Here is a 20,685-nt window from a genome sequence, read left to right on the forward strand (position 1 = left end):
CTCCCAGGATTGATTTTTTGTAGGAAGATGGCCCTTCAGGCACAAAGGAAACCCTGCCTGCAATGCAGACAGCCTTGTACCGTGATGCACGGGTGCGTGCATTGGTGCTAGGCTGCACCAGACCACTGGGAAAGAACCGGAATGTGCCATACTGATTTAAGTAACGGCGCGTTCCTGCCATTTTCCTGTCATGCAATGCAGCGCGCCAAGGTGACTTGCTGCGCGTCACAGGCTCACAAATGAGCCACTACATCTCTTAATAATCAACTTCTAAAGTACCACTATCAACAAAAGAACACTAAATACATATTCTATACTTTTTCCTCATCTCTGCAGGACTGCTAAAAGGAAGAAAACAACCCCCAGACAGCCTAAACTAAAGGAACAAAAGGCTTAAACTGTAACACAACAAACATGAAAAAAAGAGATCAACTACACATGTAAGTGAACATGATGAAATTATATGTTTAATATAAAATAATATATAACTCGAAATGCCACATAGAAAAGTATCTAATATTAGCTATATATTTTAAATTAAATACAGATATGAATATGTCCATTGACGCGACTTTCAGAGTCACTGCACAGGAACCCCATCCTCACATGCATAGGCTACACTTACCTCAAAGCTAAATACCTTAAGTCCACAGTAACAACATCAGTACAAGGAGAATTGGACCATGGTGTTAGCAGCCCTAGAAGAGATGTAGCCAACCAGCAGGCATTTCAAGTGAAGAGCAGTGATTGCTCAATGTTGCTTCAATCATCCATTGTGAGGAATTATGTTGTATTATATGGTGAGATTGTGTGACCTCACAGTGGAATACACTCATGAAACCTACTTGGGTCCAGTCAGGATTCTTTGTTGAACCTTAACTCAACCCTGGGTAGCTGTGGCTTTATGAAAAAAGTGTAAGGCATTTACAAGTCCCAAAATAACAAAATAAGAAAGTCAGACAACTCGAAAGAAATCCAACAACAATTTATAAAATTAGATCTTATTTTTAAGAATTTTTTAGACACCAAAACAAAATCCACCGGTACAAAATCCTCCAGAGGTTTCCGGATAAGCATATTTTGAAGCAAAAACGTAAATCTCAGCTTTTATTCAGAAACGAGAACAAGCATTGGTAACAGCAAAGTTTGTAAACCTTCTGAAGAGTTGTGTTTGGTTACTCCAGCCCACTTTGGGCAACCACATCTGACAGGGGGGAGATCGGGGGCAATGAGGAGTAGTAGCACAGTTACCTTGGCACCAAAACAGTCTCAAGTCCAGTTCCTATTGCTATGGGCTGACCGCTATATTCTTCAATTAAGTGGTCCTGATGCAAGGGATATAGAATGCTGAAGATGCTGTATGTTTCTGAGGATGCTGTGCAGTTGACAGGGGTGTTCCTGAGGCTACTCCTCTGTCCATGGATTTGGTGAAGCAACTTTGGCGAGAGCTGTTGATGGCACTTGAAGTCCTCTTTTGTCCAGCAAAAGTTCAAATGTCACTGGACCACGGGTCTCCAGTCACAGTGACACCAGCTGTTGCCTGATTGTGGCTACTGACTGGCTAGAACAGGCTTCTTCAACTTTTGTGGCCCAGATGCTGTAACAGGAAGTCAGCCAACTAACCCTTGAAGTTCACCTCATCTGTCTGAGGATCAGATGTTGCATTGATTTTATCATCATCAGATTACTCTTTATTTCGTTTTTTTGTGATACCATAAAAGAGATACATACATAACTTTGAACATACAGGCAATCAAAAGGTAAAACATTAATGAGCTAAAAACGAGTACAATCTCATTAAAAATAATAGAATTTCTTTTTAAATTAATCATATATTAAAAGTCTCATGCCCTAACAAATATCACATATAAAACTAGACCAGATTATGTAGGAATATTACGCCTTCTTAAAAAACAGGAAATCACAAGAAATCTTGAAACTGCAAAAACCAGAGGGGGCTGGGTTAGTTTGTAAAATTCTAAGGGCCACTTCATGGTTTCTGGTGCCCAGACTCCTGCAAATAGGGGCTAGCCATTTCGACCTGGGTTTGATATAAAAATGGCAGGAGAAATAATAAATGGGGCACTGATTCTTTGTCATGACCGCTACTAGGGCCGCTCTAATCCCTTGGGTTGTCTGCTCCTGACGAGCCCGGTATAAATGCATGAAGAGACAGCGTTCCAACCCTGAATTGTACATACAGCTTTTTGGCCATCCTAGGTTCAACAGTATCCAGAAACGATTCTAAGAAATAAGAATCTTTATGCTATAGATAGAAACAAGATAAAGTGCTGTGTGCATAAGAAGCTAAGAGAGTAGACAGCTTGTAGGACCTGTATTCAGTTTTCCGGTCCTTGAGCCCCTTGGATCACTCCAGAGGCCCATCCCCTTGACACGTTCTCCTACATGTTTGATCCAATGGAATCGAACAGAACACGCAAAGTTAAGAATTTCCACCAGACCACTACAGTATAGGGACAGCTCTGGGGTAGCCCAAAGCATTCTCCAAAATAATAAGGGTCTAAATTCAATTTGGTCTCAGATTGGTCTCAACCCAGTGTCACGTCTTAAAGGAATCAGTGGGGTACTCATTGAGAGACTCATTATTGACCTCAAAAAACGATTTTCCTCCAGTTTGAGCTCTTTTGTCTTTTTATATCCCCATATCTCTGCCCCGTATAGGGTTACCCCCAGAGCTTGACTAGAATATATCTGTATTACTCGGGAGACAAGTTTACTAAGAGGCCCTTTATGTAACTTCAATAAACCCCCTATCTGGTGACCTAGTTTTAATTTTCATCTAGTGACATGGTGTCCCCCACGGTGTCAAGAGTCATTGCTATGTAATCAAAAAGATGCACCCTTTCCAAGGGGATGCCAACGAGTGTAGCATTTGGTCACATCGAACAGGCAGGGACCATATATTTGGTTTTGTTAATATTAATTTCCAAGCCTCTTTTGGTGCAGAATCTACTAAACTCATCCAGGGTCTTTTGTATGCTCATTGGTGATTTTGCCAACAGCAGTGAATCGTTGGTGATCCCTTAGGGCCCAAAACCCTCAAGTTTGCCAACTTGGGACCATCGTTATCAACTGCATTTAGGTGCTCAACTAGGTCATTTATGTACAATGTAAACAAAGTGGGAGCCAGTACACATCCCTCTCTCACGTCCTTTCCCACTGGGAATGGGGCAGTCGTCTCTCCAAACTTTCCCACAGCGTACCTGGTAACCTCTTGATGATATTACATAGATATTTGGGCTCTCCCATGTTTCAAATCACCTGCCATAACTTGTGACTTCGGACCATATCGAATGCCACTTTAAGGTCTACGAATACTGCATAGAGCCCACCCTTCTCAATCAGAACTGTCTTCCAGTAGATCAACTGAAGTTTAAAAAGTTGGTCTATTGTTTATGGATTTGTCGAAAGCCCGCTTGTAGCAGGCTCAGGATTGCCTGGTCATCCAACCATTGCTGCAACCTTGTAAGCATTACCCTACTAAAGAGTGTTTCAAGAAGGCTGATTGGCCTATAATTAGCAGGGTCTAAAGGTGAACCCTTTTTAATGATAGTGATGATTTTGGCCACAGCCCATGATTCGGGAATGCTCCTTCAATTTAGGATGGCTTTGAAAGTAACTGTAAGATACGGTCCCAAGATATCAATGCCAGGTAAAAACAAATCACCTTCGATTTTATGAATTCCTGGGGCTTTATGAGGTACAGTCTTTCTAACGGCTAGTTCAATCTCTTGAGGATTGATAGGATGGGACGCCCAGCTCTCTGCATTGCTGGCTATACTTAAGCCCCCAAGACTAATAGAATCCACATCTTGCCCTCAGCCTAATGTATATAGGTGAGAAGAAATAGTCTATCCATGCATCTGCTGCACTATTATTGTCAATTTCCAGAGAACCCTCTGCATTCCATGTGGCTACCAAATTCCAAAATAGTGTTTGATTTTTTTTCTTTAGAGGCTTCAAGCAGTTGGACCCACCTCCTGTTGTCCCATTCCATTTTAGCTTTTCTTATTACCTTTTTGTAATTAGCTCTTCTTTTACTAATTTCCCCCTTTTATTGGTTTTAATTTCCTTAACCAGGGCTGTTTTGGCTTTCCTACACTGACTATCATACCACAATATATCAGACTTCTTTTGTCTCAGAACCCTGGGCGCCTTGAAGAATTCCCTTTTAGGTTCTCAAATAGGGATTGGTGTATCGCCCCAATTTTTGACTGAACATTATCTAGAGTCAAAACCAGATTTAAGTTTATTAATTTCACAAGTGACCCATCATAGTATGTAACTGTTTTTTACATGGTGTAATATATTGACAAATCTATATATACATAAATAAAAAAATAGTACCATTCTAAATATCTTTATTTCTTTTCTCACATACACCTTTTGCCTTGTTCATGTGTTGTTATTCTTTATTTATTTCTATTCTTAGTTTTTATAAACTGCTATAAATAATTTAAGAGTTGCCCTAGGCATTTGCATATTGATACATTTTCCCTTCTCTAGTTGCTCAAATTGTTTTGCAGGCAGATCCTTCTCTTTACTGCGAATCATAGCGCAGCATGAGATCTGTCAGATCCGCCGACCCTCTGCGTCCCTACTTTTCTTGAAAAACTCCAAAACTACTGAACTGATTTACACCAAACTACAAAAAGAGATCCTTCTGAACCAAGATCTAGCTTCTTACCAAATTTGGTGTAATTCCGTTCAGCTGTAGATTTGTCTGAAATCCCCATGGGAAATTGCACTGGGAAAAGCATTTTAGGACCACCCTCCCTTTTTCTCGGTTCTGGCTTGATGAATTACTCCAACACTTTTCAGGCAGCAGCTGAAGTGAGTAGCAAAGTAGTTTTGAAAATGTCATGAAGATTCGTCAAGCAGCACCAAAGTTATTAGCAAATCAAATGACTGCCAGTAGGGAATTTATATATTTATATATACAATATTGGGTACTACGGTTGGAGCCCCAGGGCCCTCGCAGCCCCAGCCACCTTTCCGCATGGTGTGGGAGGCATCATTGCTCCCGTGCACAGGGAGCAGCTATTTACGTGGCCACGTCAGGGCAGGATAAATATCCTAATCTGTTTCCCCGCCCGCGTGTTTGCTCCCATTTGGCAGGAGTTTCAAAAATGTTCCCACCAGGCGGGAGCAAACACAATTTTCATTGCCCGCTGTGGTGCAGGCAGGGAAATTGCTGTGTCCCGGGGTGGGCTCACCAGGACACATCAAGTCAGCCGACCATGTTGAATGGGGTCCTCGGTAATCAGAACACATATTGCTCCCGTCCAGAGGGAGCATGCATAATTAGCTGCTCTCTCCAGGCAGGAGCAATACTGGTGCACAACCTGTGAGCAGTGCTGGCAGGCACTGGGGGGGCCATACGGCCCCCCTCCTTGGCCCCAACATGGTGGGTGGTGGCTGCCCCGGGTGTGCACCAGGGCACCACCTAGTAATAATGAAGACCCTGGGAGCTGGAGTCCCCAGGGTCAAAATAGACTTGCGGAGTGGTGCCACACAGCCCCCTCTCCTTTTTTTATTTTAATTGGCCCCTGGGTAAGGAGTCCCTGTTGCCTAATAAGGCTCGAGGAGGGGGCTCACATGCCTCACCTCCCCTTCGAATTTGACCTGGCGATGACTTTCCCCAGGCCTAGGAAGGCTTGGGGAGGAGGCTGAAGCCCTCTCTGCTATTTAATTATATTTGGCCCGGGGTATTGGGTCCATGAAGCCTGTTAGCTTCGGGAGGGGAGCCACGTGGCACCCTTCCCTTTGTATTAAAAGTTAGCTCTGGGGAATGGTGTCACCATGGCCAATTGAGGCTCAGGGAGGGGGCTACATGCCCCCTTTACTTAATATATATGATTTTGCCATGGGGATGGGGTCCCCTTGCACTGAAGTTAACATTTACCTGCACCTGCAGATGGCTGTGCGTGGCATGGGGTTGGCAGCCTGCTGGGGGTTTGGGCACACGGACCTGTGGCCATCCCTCGCCTCCACATGTCTAAAGGATATGTGCTGCATGCAGTTGGATGCTTGTGGAGAGTTAGATGCAGGGTCTGGTTGCAAGCAGGGTCTACAGCCAACCCCATCCCATGCACAATGAAAACCCGGTGCAGCGTAGGGCTGGCTACCTGCGGAGGTTGGTTGCCTATAGATGGGTTCTCCACAAGGCCTGGCCATAGGCCAAACCCTGTGGCCAACCCCGGCTATTCATAACCAAAGGCTGTGCACAGCATTGAGTTGCCTGCCTGCGCAGTTTGGTCGCAGGCCAGGCCCTGCAGCCAACCCCCTGCTGCGCTCGGTCAAGGCCTGTGTGCAGCATGAGGTACACTTTAGGCAAGTATGGTAATAAAATATTACTTTACGGAAAAAAAACAGGAGAGGTGGGCTGCACGTCCCTTTCTCATTAAAAAAACTGATCCTCCCTGGGGGATAGGATCTCTGGGACCTTCAGAAGGCTCATGGATGGGGCTGCATGCCCCTGCTCGCTCTCGCAAGGGAATCGCTTTGTGTGCTCCCCTCAACCCTCCCACTTTTAGCTCGAGGTGCACGCTTGTACTAACTTTTTAACCGTTTGAGTTAGATACAAAAATTATTTTGGGAAAAAATCTGCAGATTATGTGGCAGATGATGAATAATGTGGCAAATGCAGCAAATCTATAGTTATGCAAAAGCCACCGCACTATTGCATAATTCCAGTGGCCCTGGCTATGGGCTGCATTCTGAGAGGTATGGGCTGCGATGACCCAGGCAGGCGCGTCCCCAAGCCCTGCGTCCCGGTGGGATGGTTTGAACTCTGTGCCGGGGCTGATTTTGTTTCCCCACCCTTTTTCCACAGGTTGCCTTATTTATGCGGTGCACAGTGGGCTGTAAGTTCCAGTGAGAGGCTATCTGCCTGGGAGTATCACGCTTCGCCCGCTGTCGCCCGCTGTCGCCCGCTGTCACCCCCCCCCACCTCCACAAGCGGTCATGATACCTCGGTAATGGCCCCAGTCACCTGCCCAGGCAGACCTGCTGTCTGCAGCTCAGAGTAAGCATCCCGGCCCTTTGTCAGCCCGTGACGGGTGAGGCCTCTCTGGGCCCCGGCTGAGGCCTTGGAAGCGATTGAGTGTTTGAGATAAGGTCATGCGAGACCGCAGGTTCCGCATACCTGAAGCCGGCCGGTCGCAGTCCGCCCCGGTGCATCCAATCCGCCTCGGGGTTTCTGGTGGCTGCCGTCTGATAGAAAAGGCAGAATGAAAATGAGGGTTTAAGGAGCCGTAGTATCTCCCGCTCCACCTCTTCTCCGTTTTCCTGAAGGCGTCTGTGCCCCTTATCTCTTTTGGAGGAGGAAAGTGCAGATGTGTCCCAGCGTGGCTACTCAGGGACATGAAACGGAGCCGCCCAGTAGCAAATGGAGACATTTATTTAATGAAATGCTTAATTCCCTGAAGCGTTCCCTTACCTTAGAGTCTGAACGTAAATTCGTAATTTTATAGCGCCAAGCTAGCTGGAACGCAACAAAACGCTGTACTCAGGATCTTTTGGGATTCGGACCTGTGACCATGAGGTCGAACCCCTGCTGCGGGTGCACTTGTCCTCTGAGCCACAAAGTCCTGGCCCTGTGTGCGCAGGGAGCAGTGGAGGTTTTTGTAAATAATGGCGGAGGGTGGTGTGAGGAGGGGATAATTCTTGTGGCCAGATGCAGAACGAGCTCGGAGGGCCCTTTGTGCCGGAGGGCGGGACGTCACTTGAAGAGATTTGAGTGTTTTTGAAGCGGGGGCGGATCAGCGCAGGAAAAGCAACCTTTGAAATTCAGCGCTACCCAGGAGACCAGAAAACCGACCCAGGATGGTGCATTGTGCAAAGTGCAGGACACGGATAGGAATGCACCGCTTCTTAAAGCAGGTGTTATCAAGGACGCAGCTATCAGCAGGTGCAGTGGCACCGGGGCCTGGGTGCTCGCGGTACCCCCTGTTATGGCTTTAATTTACTACCCTTCTGGAGAACAAGGAGCCCATTTTGCTTGTTAGTATTACGGTGACGGAACCCTGGCTAACGCCGCACTGTTGACGAATACAGGCCCCAGCTAGGCCCGCAGAATATAAGGGTTCGCTCTCCTGTAACAAAAGCTAGAAGGAAGTTGGCACGGAAACTGCAAATACAAAGACAGAGTTTATTAACCCTTAAGGGTGGTCCTACAACCTACACAACACTCTTTAGTATTGCATAGAGTAGCACAAAGAACTTGCGTACACGGTCCCCTTTTATACACAACAGAGGGGCTCATAAGTGGGTGGATACAACATGGAGCAAAATTCATTACCATTTATGGACATTTTCGATACAGGATCAATATATGGGTGGAGTTAACAATTTCCTGAGCCCGCGAAAACATGGTCAAACAAGGACTAACTGATAACAGATGTGGTCAAGTCTGGGCATGCGCCAGACGGACAAAGGAGCTATTTATAGACTGTTACTAGGCAGATTACAAGAGCAACTAGCGAAAAGATAGGACTCTTCTCGTGCAAAGCACGTGGAGACATGACAATACAAAATGGAGTCCGGACATTAGTCAACATAAGACAAGAAAACATGTTTTAACTAGAGAGAATTCATGTCTTTAGTGAATGCTTAATCATATCGCTGTTTTAATTTTCAACACTGTGCTATACAAAAAGAATTAAGATCAGTTATTAAAAAAAAATGTAACTCTTCAGCCAGAGGCTTTCACTGCCAGTTAGATGTAGATTTCAGATTGCTTAGAATTCACAAAGGTTTCCAAGGGTTCCCTGGAAAACAATTGTGAATTCACAGATACGTCCATGCTCATGTGAAACTGATCATGCATTATTCAAGTGGACCTTTTCCATTTCTAGGAGAAAGCGTATGTGTGGAAAGCACTTCCGCGTCACCAGTTTGTGTGGCTAGGGGTTAATGCCCAGTTCTTCTATGACCTGATGATAGCCGAAAATGGAATCCAGTTGAGGACGCCAACAGGAGATGTCTGGCTTGTGATGTGTTGTGGAGTTTGTCTGTGACGGGTGACCGGGGCTGGTGCCAACTTCCAAAGGGCAGTGAGCCCCCTTCCGGCACCCGGCACCCCTTCAGGCCGACAGACGATTCTTTGCATCACTTCACAAAAATAATGGAAAACTACCACTGGAGATGGGTTCATTGCCATAGACGGTGTAATGACACGGCTAGGTAATGTTGCTCAATCTTGTAGCCTGCACTTGTCATTGGTGCTCATGGAACGCTTGGACCTCACAGACGGAGCCGTCTCTGGGTTGTGACATCGAACCCAAACTCCCAGTTGCCTGTGCAGAGGGCACCAATGCCATCATTCAACACCACCAGGCTGACGCAGCCCTTGGGTACCTTGGTTTACATCAGCTCTACAGTAAGAGCCCAGACAATATAGCATTTTGCCATTCAGGTGCTCCTGCTACAGTAGCTACAAGACTTTTTTGAGGCTATTTGTTGCAATAAGGCGCCATTTTGTGACTGTCTGTGGTAATGCTGCTAGGCAGCTGCTTGTAGTATTCTAATGTATCAAGCCTCTATCTCCTTATAACATTATATCACAGGACATTTGATAAGGGGAAGCTGCGGTGTTGTGGCTGCGTTAGTGTCCTTGGAATCTATAGGGATGGGTTATAAAAACCGTACTCAACACCTGACAAAACATTGTGTGATTCTGGGCAAAGTCACTTCGCCTCCCTGTGTCTCACATTGAAGATACTGGGAAATGTAAATATCTGTTGCGTAAAAAATAAATAAAGTCTCTGGCAGGGTCAGAATGAACTGTTCCCTCCTTCCTCCCACGTCAACCAGTGTGCAGCAGACAGTGCTCGCACAAGCACCCCAGCCTGTTCTGTGTCCCACACCACATGATGACACAGTGTAAACGTTCCCTTGAGCGTGCTCTCTGCTCCTTGAAGCCAGGTCCCAGCTATGTGTTAGTCCCAAAATAAAACAAACAGTAAAACAGTAAAAAAATAAACTTCAAAGGGCAAATGACAGGACGATGGTGACATAAAATGACAATTTTGCTGAGTTTATCTCCCACAGCCTGGCAGGGTGTCTTTCATTTTGCTTGCCACACCCATGTGCCCTCTGGCCTCTGTCTGCCCTTCATTTGCACTTCTCTTTCCTCCCAGAAAGAGGTTATGTTTGTGATGTGGTTCAATGCAATTCAATTCAATTAGCAAGGGAGGTCCACAAGGACAGATGACACATGAATGCATTCATAATTAAAAGAATACAGGTTCTCTAATCCAATGCCTCCATCATGCAAGTACAACAATGACTTTCTTTTGTAAAGTGCAACACATTTAATCCCAGCTGCAAGAAACAGATCTAAAAATACAAAAACGAGGCCCGTATAAAAAAGCAAGATACGGAGCAACATGGAGCACCACATTTCAGATTGCTACATATTAATATCATGTTTGACTCAATCAATTCCAGGCACCTACAAAGTACATAATACTTATTACATGCAATATTCGAATGCTTCCTATTCAAACCATTATCAAAAAGCCACGTGCAAAATGCAATGTACAAAATACGAGGAAAATGTAAAACAATTTTGAAGAATAACAGCACACGTACCGATCTGATAAATAAAAATATCACAAAACAGTAAATAGCAATACAATGATGTGTTTGTTTTGATAGTGGTGGTACCAAAGCTCCTTGTTGTATTTTTGCAAAGTTCTTTGTCGTTGTTGGACATCTTGAAGCACCGGGCATAGCATCTAGCCAGACTTTCATCGTATCTACATTATAGATATCTACAATTAACATGCAAGAACAATGGGCCTGATTCACAAAGGTAACTTACACTTTTGAGTAAGTTCACTACTTTTCAGTATTTAGAAACTCCAAGGGTAAGTTACTATTAAATAACAAGCATTGGCATAGCCAACAGGTCTCGCTTTAGGGACCTTATGTGTTTAGCCATGCAACAGTTGATGTTGTTGCACCAATGATATTGTGCTGCATAACTAAATACTTATAAGGTCCCAAAAGCAAGACCTATTGGCTATGCCAATGCTTGTTATATGTTGGTGTTTTGACACTGAGACAAATATGAAATGACACCCTTAATATTGTTAAATCACATAGGAAACTCTGAATGGTTGGGTACCTGCGGAAAGTTGGGCACCCAGTCACACCCCGCATACAGCAATGGATAACTTACTTTACGTTTAAAATGTTAGCTGTCCTTCTAGAATTAACAAATGGTATAAAGTACTCGGCACATCTGCTGTGAAGAACTACCAGTGATGGTATGGAGTTCAGATAGCATAACTTAGGCTTATAGACTACTGCCAAGAGCTACACCAGTTGTTAATGACCCGGAACGTGTGGACTTTTAACAACTAGTAGAACACAGTAGAAGGGCTGTACGGCTATAAGAGTATTCCATCCGCTTAGGGTTGAGTGCTCCAAATTTAAACAAGCATTTACAATGCAATGGTCTCGGCATTGTTAAAGTTAGAGCTATTGGCATTGCTCATGACATTATTTTTGTTTATGTTTTTGTTTTTAAAACATATAAAGAAACAGCATTGTTATTTACAATGTCAATAGCTTAATCACTCTCAAATGCGAGACCTATTGCATTTGCACCCACACACACAGCCACACACACAAAGCCACCCACACACACAGAGCCACCCACACAGAGCCACTCACATAGAGCAACCCACACACAAATAGAGCCACCCACAGAGCCACCTACACACACACACACACAATTATTAAAAGGTGTTTATGATGGCGTGACAATCGTCTGCTCTAAATACACAAACACAACCGGTATAGCCATTCGCCGCAAAGCACGGATACACATTAGGCTTTTTATTATCTTTAATAAAGTTTTATTTTCTTACAGCCTCACAAGCACGCACAAGAAACAAACACAAACTTCAACAAACACACATTTCTGCATATGAGTGCACCTTAGTTGGCATAAGGAACCGTGCTCAACGCTTAAACGCATTTCTATATCCAAAATAATCCTAACACAATAGTTAACACAACCACAACGCATGCGTGCATTTCGCAGCACACATAACGGCATAACACTGACACCACACACACACCGGTAAATGTGAACCGGTGGTTGCAGGTGGCACTCACCGGCACTCATTTTTTAGGAGAAAACCTTATTTTTCCTCAGCATACCTTTATCCAAAGAAGAGAGAGAGAATTATACACAAGCATTTGCAATGCAATAGGTCTTGCATTTACGCGAGTTTGAGCTATTGACATTGCAAATTACAATGCCTTTTTAATTTTTGTTTTTGTTTTTAAAACATAAATAAAAGGCTTTGTCATTTACAATGCCAATAGCTTAAACTTGTGTAAATGCTTGTTTGTAGTAGCAACTGGTGACACTGGATATCCTCAGGAAAATAGACTGAACAGGTGTCTCACTTTACTTTTGTGTGTAAGTACATAGCCCACATACAATTTTCACATAGAAGTCCGGCCAGCATAATTCAACTAAGAAAATGACATTTATTTCACGAGGAAAAAAAATATACAATGCTGCCTACTTCTAACTGCTATCGAACAGCATCGCATGTTACAAGGGACACTTGACAGCAATGGGCATATTCAATCAACTTCCTTACTCCTTTACTGCATTGTTTCTCTCTTTTTTTTGCCCTTCTTCAGTTGCCTCCATCCTTGCTTCTTCCCTTTCCAGCTCTCTCTCCTTCTGTCTTCCGTCCCATCTCTCTCCCTACTGCTTTTTTCTGTCCCTTCTCTCTGGACGCCCTTCTCTCTTCTGCCTCTAGTCGTTAACTAGTGAGGCGGTGGGCACCATCCCCTCCCTGCAGCTGCCACTCAAGCTGCCAGTCTTGCTTGATCGCCTTCAGGTGTTGTATTGGTTGTGGAAGGGGCGGGTGCTGATGCAAGGGACTCCCAGTGGGCTCTTGGGGGGGGGGGCAATCTGGTATCTGCCCTCTCGGACTGAGCTGAGGAAATAAGCCATCTGTCAGAGAAGCAGAGGCCCCTGACTGCTGCCTCTGCCTACAAGCAGGGAGGTGGGTACTTCCTAGAAAACTCTCTAAAAGCAACCGTGGGCGAAGGAAAACCTGGACTGGATTCTGTGCCGGTTGTGACTTGGGGATGAGGTAACGGACTGGATTTTGTTCCACCGTAACCTCTTTGTAAGAGTTCACTGGCGAAAAATGCTACGTCACCCGGAATGAATTGTTGGTAAAAGTATTTTTAATTACACAAACCTTGCCTTAGGGGGTTACAATGGACCAAGCCTAGTCACATGTTTTTTGCCCAAGACACAAGGAAATCAAACGATTTGCTTGACAGGCGCTGCGATCTCTTGCCTCTATGAAAACTATACCCGCGCCCCCAGTGCCCTGTCATAATATCCGCAACCCCCCGTGCTCGCGAGTCCCCCTGTCTTCACTCGCTGTGCTGCTGCCAAGCTGTTGAAGTAGTCAACTGTATACTTGCCGGTCAGAGAGGGCCTGGGCAAAGCCGGCTTGGCACCGCACCGCCCACTCGCTCGGAAGTTACTTAGCAGTGCGAAAGCCGGCGGTGGCCAGGCCAAAAGAGTGTAGGGGCAGGGCAGGGTCCAGGGAGTGGGATGGAGCATGGGGGGACACTCTGGGGGGATCAGAGGGCGAGAGATGAGCACCGGCCATGGAGGCACGGACTGCTAGGGGGCGGCACAGAGCACACCGACATGGCTACGGGAGAAGACCGACTCTCGGGACTCTAGACGCGACGACGAGAAAAAAAAAGAAAAATGACGCAGCGGCATTTTCGGATTCGGAGGCGTTATTTTGTTAATGTTGTTTGCCTCATATTTGTCGTGGACCACAACTCAAAATATGGTAAATTACTACATTCAATATCACGGAAGGCGGCACTCGCGTCGCCTTTCGTACTGCTTGTTAAAACATGACGGCCTTTCCCTCCTTGCAAAAATCACGACTGAATTATTAGCACCGCCCAACCACCAAACCCTCCCCTCGCCCCTTCCTTACAAGACAATAAACCGCCTTTAACACCAGCCAGCGTGCGGCAGCGGCAATTGTGAGGCCTGCAACTCGTGTGGAGTCTCACAGTATCCCACACTTTCAGAGACAATACAGCTGCCGCACATGCGAGGAGCCTCGTTTTAAAAACCTCACATGTCTGGGCAATCATCTGTGTAACTAACATGACACCAGCTCCTTTGATTCCCGCGCGCAACTCGTGATGCGTGGACGCTCGCGGCTCGTGTTTCAAGACACAGGGTCACCGTCAGCTGATTCGTCAGTTCGCCTTCGCTATTTCTCGCTGCTGCTTCTGAGGTTATTCACAGCAGCGTGCGGGGCCGCCGGCAACAGAATCAGCACAATTTGGGAACGCTTTTTTTTCTGTGTTGGAAATAGAAATATTCTGCTGCCTACCCGTGATAATGTCTATTTCTGTCGCTGTTACGGTGACTCTTGAAAAGAACGCTTTAAATTAACAGCAGACATCTGACGCGATGAAGTGCAATTAAAAAGTAAACTGTATACTAGCCGGTCAGAGAGGGCCTGGGCAAAGCCGGCTTGGCACTGCACCGCCCACTCGCTCGGAAGTTACTTAGCAGTGCGAAAGCCGGCGGTGGCCAGGCCAAAAGAGTGTAGGGGCAGGGCGGGCTCGCAGGGTCCGGGGGTGGGATGGAGCATGGGGGGGACACTCTGGGGGATCAGAGGGCGAGAGATGAGCACCGGCCATGGAGGCACGGACTCTCAGGACTCTAGATGCGACGACGAGAGAAAAAAACAAGGACACGCCTCCTGCCCCAGAAAAGGGCACATCAGGCGGCCGTTTTGAACTTGCTAAACCTGGATTTCAGTATAAAAGGAGCATCCGGCACCCGTATTACCTAATTTACAGAATGTTGAAAATAATACTAGATTCGCTCAAAAAACTTTTGAGTAATAGGTATTTGCTCCAAAAGTAAAAGCGATAGCGTGTGTGCTACGCCGGGGCACCACCGCCTTTCTCCGAGGCACAGCAGAAAATGCCTCGGAGAAAGGGAGTGTCCTTTTCGGATTGGGGGGCGTGTTTTGCTGTTGTCTCCTCCCTGAGACTTCTCGCAAAAAACACGCCCCCCGATCCGAAAAGGACGGGGCAGGATCAGAGTGACGGGACCTCTTCTCCAATGGCTGGCCAGCATTTACTAGGCCAGCCAATGGAGAACAGGGAAGAAGAGGGGCGGGTTCAAGCCCCTCTTCACCCAAGTCATTATGTCTCGCGAGCGAGACTGCGCAAGCGCAGCCATCGCTAGCCGAGACCTAAAAAGGAGACACAAAAAGACAGACATTGGAATGTTGTAACAGATGGCCTATGCCAGTCATTATTTGCCTTGAACCACTCCATTGGCTCCAATAGAGCTATAATAATTCCAGGGAAAGGTATGGCGCAGCGGCTAGGGCAGCTGACTCTTCAGCATGGGGTTCACCGTTCGATCCCCAATGCCGGAGGCGGATCAGCCCAGTATCATGTGACTCTGGGCAGTGGCTCACTTAATCTCCCTGACGGCCCGCAGTGCCTTGAGACCCTTACGGGGTTATTAGTTCCTGCTTTACCAATACCCGGTAACAAAAAAAACAGGTAATATTTTAATTATATTTAGAAATGATTGTAGAGGTGATCATGCAACTAATATGAGGTTCTAATTCTATACTTATAGGAGCTCATTCAGAATTGGTGCCCCCATGAGCATCACGGGAACAGTGCGTGGATCGTGCACTCCAGGAAGTCTTTAATTTGAAATATTATGGATCATGTTTCCAGACTTCCTTTCCCACTTTTTCATCACTACCAATGCTACTTTGTCTTTTCTACTACTGTCCCTGTGAAACTGTGTCAAATCTTGTCCTAAATTATGTGTGTGCTAGAGTACAATTTATACTGGCTGGGTTTATCTGCCTTGAAATACTTACTTACCACAGGTTTATAAAGTTATGAACCACATTGCAATTGTATTCAGTGGGAATCCTATGAATGTTCACCAATAGCAATCTCTTACTTTGTTAAGGTGATGTGCCTATAAAATGTGGTCTTCAATGTCCATATGCCACAGCAAAGGGAGAACATATATATGAAGGGATCTGATGCTGCGGGGCTCATGATATCTTATCATTCTGCGCATGGAGCACTCCTCATACCTGATATGATCCGTCACTCCACAGGATGGCACTATTGTTGACACTGAAGCCTTCGCCTTCTTGTGCTGTCGAGTCTAACCTTCCCACTTTAATGAGCTGGAATGTCTCATCCTGGGATATCTGCACATTCAGGATGTCATAGGCCGCCGGGGCATCTCCATGTGCATCAAAAAAAAATTCCTTCCCAGTGCGAGTTGTAAAGTGCAGGTTTCTCAGATAGTGCAGGACCTGCAGATGAAGAGCAGAGGATCAATCACAACTTTAAACAGGTGATAATCAAACACAGTGCAAATAGAATTTGTCTGATCAGGAATGTGTATACACATTGAATATGCTGTCTTTAATTCCCCCCAAGCTTTTATTTTTGCCCCATGGTCTTGTGAAAACCTGAATCAAATCTGTGTTACGCTCATTTACTCTTATACATTATTGATTAATGATTATGCCTATAATTGGGAATATACCAATGCGCTGTAATCAAATAAAGATGTCGTTTTACAGTAGTTTGGCGCATCCATTAACTTTGCGTTTGCTTGCTAATTTTCATGGCTCATGTAGGTCCGGAAACCATTTAACTCCAACTATAGATTTCCAAGAAGTGCAATCTCCCTTTAGAACATACCAAGAAGAAGTGGAATTTTATGAGAATATTGAGCCCATTATTGTCTTTTTGAATGATATCTTCTCCACAAAGACCTTCTGAGTTTCCTCAGAGACAAAATCCTCTAACCATCTTATTAGATATGTTTTTGCTGACAGGAACTCATGTCTGTGATGTGTATAAGCCCCATTGACTTGTGTTAATAGCATATATATGCATTGGTCTAAAATTCTACGAATTGTAGCTTTTATGATCTAACTGATCTTTTCTAGTGAGAGCCCTGGTCAGTTGAAGTGACTTTTGCCTTTGAATCAGTTGCCATGCTGTCTATCATTTTCCCTAAATGCTAGTTGGACTTTATGTGGAAGGTTTATTTTTAACGGTCTTAAATCTTGCTTTTCATTTAATCTTCACTTTAACCACATACTGACATGTATATTGTAAGGAAAGGACTCTTTTAGCATAATCACCCCAAAGTTTTGGACGGATGCTGCTGGTTTTTCAACTCTCAGAGAGCACTGAGGCCTGCTAACCAGATCTCCGTGCCAGTGTTCTAACCCCATTTAAAGTTTGTGTTGAATTGGCTACCAACAATTGGCATAAGCTGACTTCCTAGTATATGGCACCAAGGGTACCCATGGCAGAGTGTCTTCCCAGGGCTACAGCACTCATTGTGCCACCCTGTGTAGGGCAAGGTACAAAATGGCTCCCAGCCTGCCACTGCAGCCTGGAAGAGCAGTTTCAAATTGCTATTTCGATGTTGCCATTTAAATCAATGGCAAAGCCCCCAATTCCCTTAATAATATATGTAAGTCTCCTCTAAGGAAAGCCTATGGAGCCCTGAGGCAGGGAACCATATATTATGACGTAGCGAAGTAGGACATATCCTTTTAATATGTCCTGACAGCAACACTTCCAAATTCATGTTTTGCTGTGGAAAAGCTAGTAACCCTATTGATTAACACGGAGTTGCTGGCTGACCCCTCAGTCCGGGTAACTTCTGAATGGGACTACTAAAATGCATACTTCAAGATATCAAGTTACTCATGGCATTAAACCCAACGTGATGCCCAAGTTTAATTTAATGTCACTTTTAAGGAAAGACATAATTTAGAAAGTTGCCAGTCTGTAGCCCAGTTTTCCAGTGGCCTTGCATGGTTGCTGGCCACCAGACTGCTGTCTGCTCTACTGAGGTGCAGTCTGAATGACTCCCAAGCTTAGGAACAATGGTTGCCTGCTACAGAGGAATGCGTTACTTCCCCTTGCAGTAAGCCACTCAGAGTGTTGGCCTAAAAGACGAGCCTCAAATGGGGAATCCGCCTTTGCTGGGCAAATGGCGATCACATTCCTGAGGGCTTTCCCCTTTGTTCAGGTAGACAAGGTGGTGGTGCGAACAGAGAGGCGAGACCAGTGCCCAGTCCAGTTTTCCCATGGTCGTGTAGCACACAGGCAGCCACTCCTCTAGGGTGGGCTACAAAGGTCCTACCATCCAAGGAAGGGTTCAGACATCCTGTGAGTGGGCACAATAGTGCACCCTGGGATTAGTAGATGCCACACATATCTGGGTGTCATCACAGGACGGTAGGGATCCTGGTAGCCCATTGGCTAGTGACTGCATCATCCCCTCAGGGCACTTTCTGGGCATAAGATGGCACTCCTGGCACTCTGGACCTCAAATCACTACGGAATTGAAAAGTGGACTGCCCTGCTGACCCGTGGACCTGACAAAGAGAGGCTGCACCATCTGCTGGACTGCATATGCTGCACCTTGGGCAAGCGAAGAGATGACTGTACCTGTGGCTCCTGGCTTGAGGAAAAGTCACTCCGAATCCCCTCACTGTCACTGGGGGCACCAAGAGACCAATCCTCAACAGGCAAAAGGTGCACAGAATCTGCTGGACCCAGGAGTGCTGTCGGAGTCCAGATTGGTTGCCCAAGAGGGACACTAACCTACACCAAAGTATACCACTGGACTCGCTGTGAACGGAGACCAGTAGCTGAGCAGCAGCTGGCCTTCTAAAGACTCAAAGATGACTTTGAGGGACCCTGACCTTTGTGTCCAAAGATGCCCCACTTGAACCGTGGAATGAGGAGTAACTGCAAAGACACCCCAGTCGACTGCACAGCACATAGAGCCTCCTTGAGCATCCTTCATCTCCTGCATTCCCAGCATCGGACCACTCTGTTAAAGTCTATGGCGGTTGTGGTGTGAAGCTCAGAACTGGATTGGGGTATCTTTTATTTTATTTGCAGTTTTATATAGTGCAAGCTTCATCCAAAAGTATTAGATCGCTTTACATGAGCACCAGTTACATTACACAAGGGACACGTACATTTTTTTGTTTTCTTGTTGTAGGCACGGGAAGATTAAATGATTTGTCCAGTATCACAGGATGCTGAGCCAACGCCAAGACTCGAAGGCGGTTCCAAAGTTTCAAAGTCGGCATATCTGCTTTAGGAAGCTCTACCAAAGTCAGCCACTCTGACTTTAATGTCTGCCTTATTTTTCGTTGTTGCATGGGCTGCAGACAGGGGATTTTGTAAAACCTCAGCTGTACGGGTAGCATAATAATCTTTAGCATTATAGGGCCCACACCCTCCTTAACTAACTCATATTTTAGAAAGAACTAATCAGGTCAGTCAAATATCTTCTCAGTGTTGAGGACCAGGATGATAATGGGGGTGTTTCTCTCACAGAGTTTCTCAATCAGATGGAGACTTCTATCCACATTATCAGACGTTTGTCCATTGCATATTAACTCTGACAGATCTAATTTATCCATTGTGCTGCTAGAAATTCCATCTTAATCTCCAGAATTTTTGTTTATATTTTGAAGTCAACTCTGAGTAAAGATATGGATCATTAAGGGAGAGAGGCCACCTTCAGTGCATCTCTTTAATGTCCGGTCATTACCGGGGGCCATTACTGAGGGCCAAGCCCTCAAACATATACTTCTGGCCTGTCTATAAGATGAGATATATCTAAATGTTTTCCTTGAATTGACGCTATAGCCCCTTCTCCTATGGATCATGTGATGAAGCCTGATTTGGGAAATGATCGTGCACTCTAGTAGTTAAGAGGACAGGAGTGAGCAAAATTGCTAGTAGAAAAATTGATCAGACTGTTGCTGGGATTCTGCACCTACACAGAACCTTCCTACCACCTTAGTACCCAAAATCCCAAAACCGACTAGCTATAGTGTCTCATTCGGTCTCCTACACAATCACAAAGCTACAAATATTTAGACAATCAAGAACACAACACTCCCGAGTCTCTCAGGAATCGCGGTAGCAAGACATACCTTTTCGCTCACTCACTCTTACTTGTCCACAATAAGGATTGTCAGAGTAACTGTATAGTTCAAAATGTTTATTTTAACTCTCATGCTCTATGATGCAGTATACGAGCCACTACCAGCAGCAAAATGCGTAAACCTAGAACAGTTAGTATTGTTACAATACCATAGAATATAAAGGGGGATGTCATCATATACAGACAGTAGTAAAAGGACTATAAGGCCTTACCACCCTTCTCTTGGTAAGTTGAGGTTTATAATAAAAAAAAGGAAGATTTCTGGGCTTTGACAGCAGGCCCCATACCTTAGAGCCTGGATGGTAGCTTTACATCATAGGAACCGCATAGCTCTTCTCCAACGAAAGGTTTTCATCCAAGTGTGTGTGAACAACATGCAACTTCGTAATATCAAAGCACGAGCTCTCTAGCAGTGCAGCTGTGTGTGGCATGTTTTGTCTCGGTAGTAGGGACTGCCCAGAACAGAATAACAAGGGACATGTTTATCAACCTTGCACATCGTGTTCAGACTAAATTCCAGGAACAGCAAAGAACGCAGAAAGCAGACAGTTCTCATGTGAACGGCGCAAACAGAGTCT

General features: G+C 45.3%; 1 protein-coding gene across 1 annotated transcript in view; it reads right to left on the reverse strand.

Annotated features, from left to right (window-relative positions):
* LOC146808532 (extracellular calcium-sensing receptor-like) overlaps window positions 1–20,685 on the reverse strand; it is a 67,280-nt gene that overhangs the window by 31,840 nt on the left and 14,755 nt on the right. Inside the window, exon 3 of the mRNA XM_085623983.1 lies at window positions 16,194–16,421. Within this exon, the coding sequence (XP_085480109.1) occupies window positions 16,194–16,421 (228 nt within the window). The remainder of the gene's footprint in view (window positions 1–16,193; window positions 16,422–20,685) is intronic.

Source organism: Triturus cristatus, chromosome 8 (assembly GCF_964204655.1).
Source record: "Triturus cristatus chromosome 8, aTriCri1.1, whole genome shotgun sequence".
Taxonomy (NCBI): Eukaryota; Metazoa; Chordata; class Amphibia; order Caudata; family Salamandridae; genus Triturus; species Triturus cristatus.